General features: G+C 48.2%; 1 protein-coding gene across 1 annotated transcript; it reads right to left on the bottom strand.

The window, feature by feature from the left end:
* Positions 1 to 1,203: 1,203 nt before the first annotated feature.
* LOC308106309 (phosphatidylinositol 4-kinase alpha-like) lies at positions 1,204 to 7,365 on the bottom strand (the record flags this gene model as incomplete). The annotated part of the gene is made up of 1 exon (XM_080457350.1): positions 1,204 to 7,365. The coding sequence occupies one exon, from the start codon at positions 7,363 to 7,365 to the stop codon at positions 1,204 to 1,206; it is 6,162 nt and encodes a 2,053-aa protein (XP_080313476.1).
* Positions 7,366 to 8,573: the final 1,208 nt, after the last annotated feature.

An 8,573-nucleotide genomic window follows, 5' to 3' on the forward strand; every position in this document is an offset into this window, starting at 1 on the left:
ATGTTACGGTAATCTCTGGAGATCGGGTTGAGTATGCAGAGCAAAAACAATAGTGGTAAAAAAAAGACGAGGAGAAAATAAGTCCCAATTGCTGTGTCATCTTTGCCTGGTAAACCCCTCCCTCCGGAAATCTCATTTGATTTACCAGGCTAGTGTCACCTTGTTTGTCTCCCCTTGAAGTGCTCCCCCGCTCTCCTTTAAATCTGATGGTTAGTTTCTTGCAGGTGTTCCACTCCTAGATCAGGTAAAGGAGAGCAAGAGAAAGGGGGAAACCACACCCACAAGAGGTGTGCAACAACAGGCAGTGCCCACTTTATGTTTGTATGCAGTTACATACTCCGAATTGGCCGCTGCTTGGTTTGTGATCTGCCGTAGGCTATCCAAAATGGTGGCCAGGTAACAATCAAATTGTACAGCTAAACAGTACACTAAACTATTGTGGTTTTCACTGTTCATTACACTGTGCGTGATGGAGGCGTGTGAGTACAGAGATACGACACAAACGAGTATAATCCAGTTCAGGAAGTCTGTCAGAATGAACAGTATTGCTTCCTGTATTGCTGCGCATGGGCAATAAGCAGCTATACAGGTAAGTCTTCAATAAGAATGGTAACTTGTAGTAAACAAGTTACCGTACACACGCACAAATAACAAATGTGTGTACGTAACAAATCTGTACACATACACTTCAGAATCTGGAAGACATAGGGATGGTCTGAACAGAGATATAGTGATCTCGGTTGTACCTGGTAGCCAATGGGAACACCATAAACTTTCACTTGTAAACTCAATATAAATAGGCTGAATTTGTAACCGTGCAACAGTATACAGAATTTATGAAAACATTAGTGGCGAGAAATAAGCAGTGCAGTAACATAACCTTGATTCATATTTGATCAGCACTACTTAGTTTGATAGTTTGTATGAAAACGTGCACCGGGTGCAGGACAAACAACATTTCTTTAGTTTGATAGTGACCAGAGATTCCCAAGCCGGCCTGTGTTGCGGTGGGTGGACCTTATTTAAATAAAGTTGAATTCAACAAACTTAATGCAAATTTCAAATATGACTGTTCGGAAACCTGGCCTTGAAAACCTTTATTGAAGACCTCGCATTAGATGCTCTCCATAGAAAAGGAAATGTATTCGTCGACGTGACATCTATCAACGCATCCAGTGTGTCTATAGAAACAAGCACAGAAGTTTAGCACGGTATTTGGTTTTGGTAGTACTGGAGCATGTCATAAGTTCTGCTCCTGTTACTGAGGAAGCAGTTCTGGATGACTTTGATGATGAAGGCGGCTGCCTCCTTTTCACTCATGCTTGGGTTAAATCGCTGCTTGAGCAACTTGACGGTCTGTCCTCTGAAGCAGGCAAGACCAATATCCAGCATGAGGGTGACAAGGGAGACCACTGCATCCATATAGGGCCTGACAGCCAGGTATCCCTTCACACACATCTCTGTGAACCATTTGAAGGGTGTGGCCTCCATCTTGCCCCCCATGATCATCACCATCTCATCTGTCAGCTTGATGTCCGGCTCCCAGCCCAGGTTACCACCGGGAGAACTCTCAAAAATGAAGCCAAAATCAATGTGAAGGAGGTGGCCCTCGCTGTCAAGCATGATGTTGCCATTGTGTCTGTCTTTGATCTGCAAAAGGAAGAGCAGCAGACTGTAGGCAGCCATACTGCGGATGAAATTGTACTGCGCCTTCTGGAATTCCTGTGTTGACTCGTCACCATACTGGTTCCTGAAGTAGTCGTACATACCAACGTCTGTCTGTCGGCCCAGCTGGTCACGAGACTTGCAGTCAGGGATGCCCTCAATCACGCCACACCCTGGTGCAGTGGCCACTACTCTGTAGGGGTACACATAGAGGTCCAGACCCACCAACTGGAAGATGTTCTTAAACAGGCCAATGATCTGGAGAGCCAGCATGTCCTGTCTGCAGTCATCTCCCACTTTAAAAATGGCTGCTTGCCAGCAGATTCTCTTGGCCTCCTCTTCACTCTTAGCCTCCTCCAGGGAATCTGAGCGACACTGCAGAACATATTTTTCCAGTTCGCTCATGCCACATCTCTTCACTCTGAATTTGGCCAGGAATGGGGCTTTAGCAGCACTCTGCATAGGTGTGCTAGACTTGTAGTCTATGTCCAAGATTATGGCCTCTGGGTTACTGGGGAGGTAACAGCCGGGTTGGACATTGATCTTGGACATGGCCTCCAGACAGGCTCTCTTCCTCTCCTCCCCCTTAGGCAAAGGCTTCATGATGGCAGACACGTTGATGATCTCGTTTAAGAAGTCAAACTCTCTCTGGTAGAAGTCCTTGGCTGGGCCAGACATAGAGCCAGTGATCTCCTCCACCATGTGCTCCAACAGCTCACCTATATCCGGATCTTTGAGATGTCCTTCCTCATCTAAGTAGATGTTGGTCTTCATGTTCCAGATGAATTGGTGAGCCAGTAGCTGGGATGTCTGAGCCGCCCACAAAATGTATTCTCTCACATAACCCATCTTGTCATATCGAAGTGCTTGTACAATCTGAGGAATGTAAAACAGAATGGCATCTGGTGGGAAGGAACGGAGTACTTTGACCCCATACTGGGCAGTCAGGGGGTGGTGGGGGTACATGGAGGAGAAATAGGATAGCGCGGTGGGGGGGTCAGTGGGGGCCCAGCACAGGATGTGACTCAGCTCTGGAGAGTCAGCATCAATGGTTTGCCACGTTGCTAAGAACTTGACGGCCGCTGGGATGTCACATACGGCAGCTGGGTCCATACGCACAAGACGAGTCACCTCTGATACAATGGCTTCTGTGTTCTTGAACCTGGCAGGTAGCTGCAGGGCTAGATAGGGTGCTATACTCCAGGCCAGGTTCACATTGTCCTTCCACTGTTTTTCTGTTAGGCTGAGGGATCTGTACCTGCAGTTAGTGATGCTGGTCTCCACTGACTGCTCTGTGGAGATTGCCATCTCCGGGGTGGACAGGGGGTTGTACCACGTTGTCAGCCGCTCAATCTCACTGGCCAGCAGTGCTAGTAGTAGAGTTCTACGTTTGGTGTAGTATTTGGGCAGCTGAGGGCCTTTGCTGTCTTTCTTACTCATTCCAGACTTCTTGGATGTGGTGGACATGCTAGAGGACAGAGGGTAAGTATTGATCCATCCCTGAGCCACCTGCTGCCTCTGACCCACAACCACATCCAGATTACTGCGACTGTCTGTCACCGTGACCACAGACAGGCTGTCCTGAGGGTCTGGGGGTACCAGCTGGTTGGCAGCCAGATATTTCCTGTCTGACATCAGGCTGGCATAGAAATTAATCATTATGCTGATGTCTTCTCTCAGCCTTTTCTCTTTCTGCGTGGGAAACTTAGGAGCAACACTGAAGTAATCAAAGGCTGTGGAGTAAATCTTCTCCCTCAGCACATTGCGGATGGTGGGATTTGTCATGGCATCGGAGTGCAGGAGCATGAGGCCCAGGGTGAGCAGTCTGTATCTCGGCCCTATGGCACCAACGTGCTTGTTGAGACTGCTGTTGGCTCCTCCGACACTGTGCGACAACGACCTCTGGAGGATTGTGGTGAATATTTCCACCTGGTCAGTGCTGCAGTACTTGGCTATCTCAAATCTCTGCACCAGGAACTCTATCCAGAGGAAGTGAGGCATGATGTCGGGGGGGCAGGCCATGGGCTGGCTGTCCTCTGAGGCGGCCAGAGGATCTGCTTCTACCTTAGTCTCTGAGAACAATCCCATCTTCTGTTCCACTGTATTCTGCCAAGCCCCTGCCATTTCGCGCATGAATGGGACTTCAACTCCCTTGTTTGCAGCCAGCAGCCAATCCCAGCAGGCGATGGCTGTCTCCATACCATGTTCTGTGAACATCTTAAGAGGAGACCAGCACAGATGATGCAAGAGATGAGGATCACAGTCTTTAGTACTGATTAGCAGGGCGGTCATCTTGAACATGGCCTGAGTGAAGGATTCTGGGTCTTTTCTGTCCAGAGCGTCAGTTGTCAGACAGACCATCAGCTTGGTCAGGTCTGACCGACTGTGGGTCAGCTTAGAGAACTGGATCATACCTGCCACTTCTCCAGTGTAGTGGTTCCGTAAGTTGAGGGAAGCCATGAAGTTCGAGTAGTCCTTATTCACACAGGCTGGCCTCGCAGTCATCTGGATGGTCTGAGGAAAAGCAGCACCTAGTGTGGTACTCTGTCTGTTGTTGCCAGCAAAGTGCAGTGTACTCTCTGTGGCCATTGCCAGGCCTGTGTGCTGGGACAATCCTGAAACCCAGTTCTGATGCTTGCTCAAGTACTCCTGCAGGTGGGACTTGGTGATAGAGGGTGCCCATTTCATGGCCTCTTTCAGGATTTGACCATAGTGAGCATTAAAGTCCTTCACTATGCTCTCTCTGGCTTCATACGTATCTGGGACAGTGATCATGTAGGCGGTATCTGGAATGTCATAGTAGGGCGGGTCCTTGTGGATGTCAGCGCTGAGTGACAGAGAGAGTGTCTGCAAGATGTCTAGCATGGTCTTCAACACACGACCACTCCACAACAGATGCGGGAAAGTCTCGACCAAACCAGCCAAGTATTTGTCTGCAACTCTACGGATCCTTTTGTCAGTGTGGTTAAAGTTGACCAATAGAAACTGTGCATGACATTCCAGCTCCTCCTCATGCTCTTTGGTCTTGGGCTTCTCAGCCATCATTTGCAGGAAGACATCAAATATCTTATCCCCAACAGAAATAACACACTGCAACATGCCAGACTTGTCTTTTTGAATGGCTTTGTCTGCAAAGTACCTGAACATGACCTGAAACCTTTCGGGGTCATTGGAATGCAGCATCCTCATGTATTCTAATCTGTAGACTGACAGCAGGTACGTGGACATGGCAAAGTCCAGCTTATTGATGAGCGCAGAGTCCTCTGGCGACGGTTGCAGGAGGTTGATGATGGTGGATCGCAGCTCACTCAGCTCTGCTGGGGTGACTGTGTCATTCTTCAGTGCCGAGTTGTACTGCAGCTCTGAGCGGAAAGGCTTTCCATTGGGGAAAGTGAGGAGGGGAGACTTGGTAGCGATCTCACATACTCCCTCATACCACTCCTCTGGCCACAGTCCACTTCCCTCTACTGCAAACCCCATGACCACAGAGTACAACCAGAAGTCACGGAACAGCTTCTGGAGACGGGGCTTGGCCTCCTTGATTGGTGGAAGGCGTCTGGTCAGCACAGCAATGACTGGGATGAGGACACCGAGGTTGCCAGCGCTGTTTGAAGCCTTAAGGGCAGGTCCTTTGTCTGAGGCCCTCTCGCTGGCCCTCTTTCCTTCCAGGCCCAGCTGAACAAACAACTTCAGTAGGTCCACCATCAGATTGTCCACCAGTGGCTCCCCCTGCAGGTTGGCTGCAATATTGGCCAGTGCATTTATCACAGCCAGCGAGCAGTGCCTGTATCCATGGTCTCTAGAGTCTTTAGTGGCCGAGTAAACCACTGAGCTGGCCTTCACACTGATCTGCTGGAACAGGTTCCACACCTCCTGGTAGATGTATTGGTTTCCAGTGATGACCATGCAACCCAGCTGGTCTACGATCAGCACATCCAGTGGTGAAGGAGGCTGGCAGAACCTCTCCTGGAGGATCTGCAAGATGGGTTCCATGACCTTGGGTGTGTCCCTCAGAGCCACGGCTATGTGACCCAGCACTCTGATGGTGTGATCTGGGATCAGATGGGCATCCCTTTCACTCTCCTGTGAGATGTAGAGACAATTGGACAGGCTGTCCAGAAAGGCTTCCACTATCACAGGAACCAGTGTCAAACCGGCCTTGAGACATCTGCAAATGTTGTCGATAGAGATATCTCTGAGTTGCTCATACATAGAGGGCTGATTTTTCCTGTTGGACAGGATGTTGAAGGTTGGCTGGCAGTGCTTGTTGTTTGCCATGATCCTGATTTCATTACTTGTGCTGTACTGGCTGTGGTATTTGTAGAGCTCTATCAGAACAGGGGAGGGGACCACCAGGAAATCCCTGAGAGAGGTGGTGGCAGAGCGGGCCAATCCTGGAAATCTCTCGCACAGATATCCAAGTCCCTGTAGGCAACAGATTAACAGGGGCATGTGAGCTACGATGACTTTACTGGAGGTTCTAGACTGCAGCTTGTCTGACAGCTTGGTACACAACTCATTTGCTCCTTGCTCATCATTGATGGCCCACACCATGAGGTCCACACAGGCGGCACTGGCTTGGCAACAGAGCTCGAAGGGGCTACGTTCCCCTGGCCCTGTGTCGTGGAGGACGCACTGCAGCTCAGACTGGCTGCTGCTGAACTGCTCAAGGACAAAGTTGTGCACTTCAAGTACAAACTCCGGCTGCAAGGCTTTCAAGTAGTACAGTGTGTCTCTCAGCATTTTGAACATACAGACATAGAGAGGGTCACTAAAGATGTTGTAATATAAGATAATTCCAGCATTGGCCTCCGTGACTTCCAACAGGGTAGCATCCAGAGTTTTTAGAAAGGAGTCATTTACAAAATTCTTCACCATGCTGAGGAGCTGTCTCAGCAGGTCAACTGACACCTCCATGTTGCCTTCCCCTCCTCCCATGAAGAGAGGAGACATGGAGAAGCTGGAGCTGACTTTGGAGAAGTAGTAATCAGGATCCACCTCACTGCTGGCAGGCAAGTAGGCTCCTTCAAAGTGCGGACCTGGAGCTGTAGGGGAGCAGGGGGAGTGGCCTCTGGCATCAGAACTGACCTGTGAGGAGATATCTGAGTTGGTTCCAGTGTGTGTACGTGGACTGTCTCTCTTGCACACTATCAGCAGTGAGGAAGGCATAATGGAGTGGAAGTCATGGAAGGACCTCTGCCATACTGTCTCCTCTGTAAAACATTGTGTCTGAGGTGAATTCCCAGGAAACAGCTTAGACAGCAGAGCCTCGTCTGTGTTGCTATAGCGACCAAACGCCCTCGTCACCCCCAATAGGCAGGGAACAATGTACTTGCAGAGGTATACTTTATCATGGTTTTCAGGCGTCTGGCACATCTCCTGCATCTCCTGCATAATTTCAATGATGGTGTCTAATATCTGTTGTCTGGAGTCTGGGTCCCTCTGAGCCACGTCTGACAACAGGGTCACTAAACAGAAGCTGAAGTTTTCTGCAATGGGGAGTGATTCTCGCCATTTCTTACCTAAGCTTTCTTCAATCCACTGGACCCGCCGTAACCCTCTTAACAGGCTCAGGAAGTAAGACACAAGTGTGTCTTTGTTCTGCAAGTCAGACTCCACTAGAAACACAGCTAGTGCTATGACAGCATCTCTGCGACGTACATCCAAGGTGAACACACCCTGAACTTCCAAAGGGCACATGCATTGTAGCTTCTGGACCTTTTCAAAAGGCACAGGACGATGGGCAGCTAAAGAGCGGGCTAATGAAAGGACCGTATTGAAATAAAAGTCTCTTGATCGACCTACCATTGCAGAGATATGTACCCTGACATGAAACTCAGATCTAATAATATATACAATTAAGTACCCAATCTGTGCATCGAGGCATGACGTAGGTCATGCTTCTCATCCAATCAATGTGAGGTCAGAACTAATAACCATATATGGCTTTGCCAGACATGAGCAAATCATTAAGAGGGATATAATATATAAACTTCAAGCTACCGTAGGTCCAACGTTTACTGCCTGCCGAGTTCAGACAAGCAGCCATGTGCGATGGAATCGCAAAAACTGATTTGCAGTCCACGTAAAGGCAATGAGCAGACCGGAGAACGTTTACTGTTTCCATAGCACGTCAACATATATTATATTTAAGGCTATATATTATTATATTGTATGTAGGCTGTAATCTTGTATAAATATATATGCTGTACGCACTCGATTCCTTTCCCTCTTTCGTTCACTCTTTTTTTCTCTCCCTCTCACAGGTAGCTGGGATAAAACAAAGTGTGTGAGGGGGGACATGTTTATGTAATAACGTTACAATGGCATATTTGTGTGAGCAACGTGTTTGTGTGATCAGAAATTGAAATGAACTCATTACGCCAAGTAAGCTGAGTTAAGCACCGCAACTCCTTTCAGTACATTGTGTAGGGAGTGGGAGAGAGAGATTTGTGACCAGATAGTTACATTTGACAGTATACATATTTTATCACAAATGTAGTTTCATGTTTCTATAGATCATATTTTGATTGTTAAGAATTGGACAGGGGGTAGGGTTTTTATTGGTAAAAAATCGACGAGAGGGGAAACAATTCGATTTGCCAGAGGATGTTGGTGGGGGTGATTTGTTGGAGAAGGGGAAGTGCTGTGAGTGGTGAGAAATGGATCCCAAAAAGGAAGATTTTCCTGTTGGGGGAACTGCTGCCCCCCCTAACTTGTTTTATTTTTCCTTTTAGGATTGTTCAAGGCTGTCACAGACAGAACCCCAACAGGGTGCAATCCTGGATGTTACATCTCCACTTACAATAAAGATCATTCCCATTTCACACATCACATCAACCTGTGAGCAGCGGTTCAAGTTACCTCTTGGCAATTAATTAATAAATACAAACAAAATGTTCAAACAG

This window comes from Gymnoscopelus braueri (assembly GCF_963280865.1).
Source record: "Gymnoscopelus braueri genome assembly, chromosome: 18".
Classification (NCBI taxonomy): domain Eukaryota; kingdom Metazoa; phylum Chordata; class Actinopteri; order Myctophiformes; family Myctophidae; genus Gymnoscopelus; species Gymnoscopelus braueri.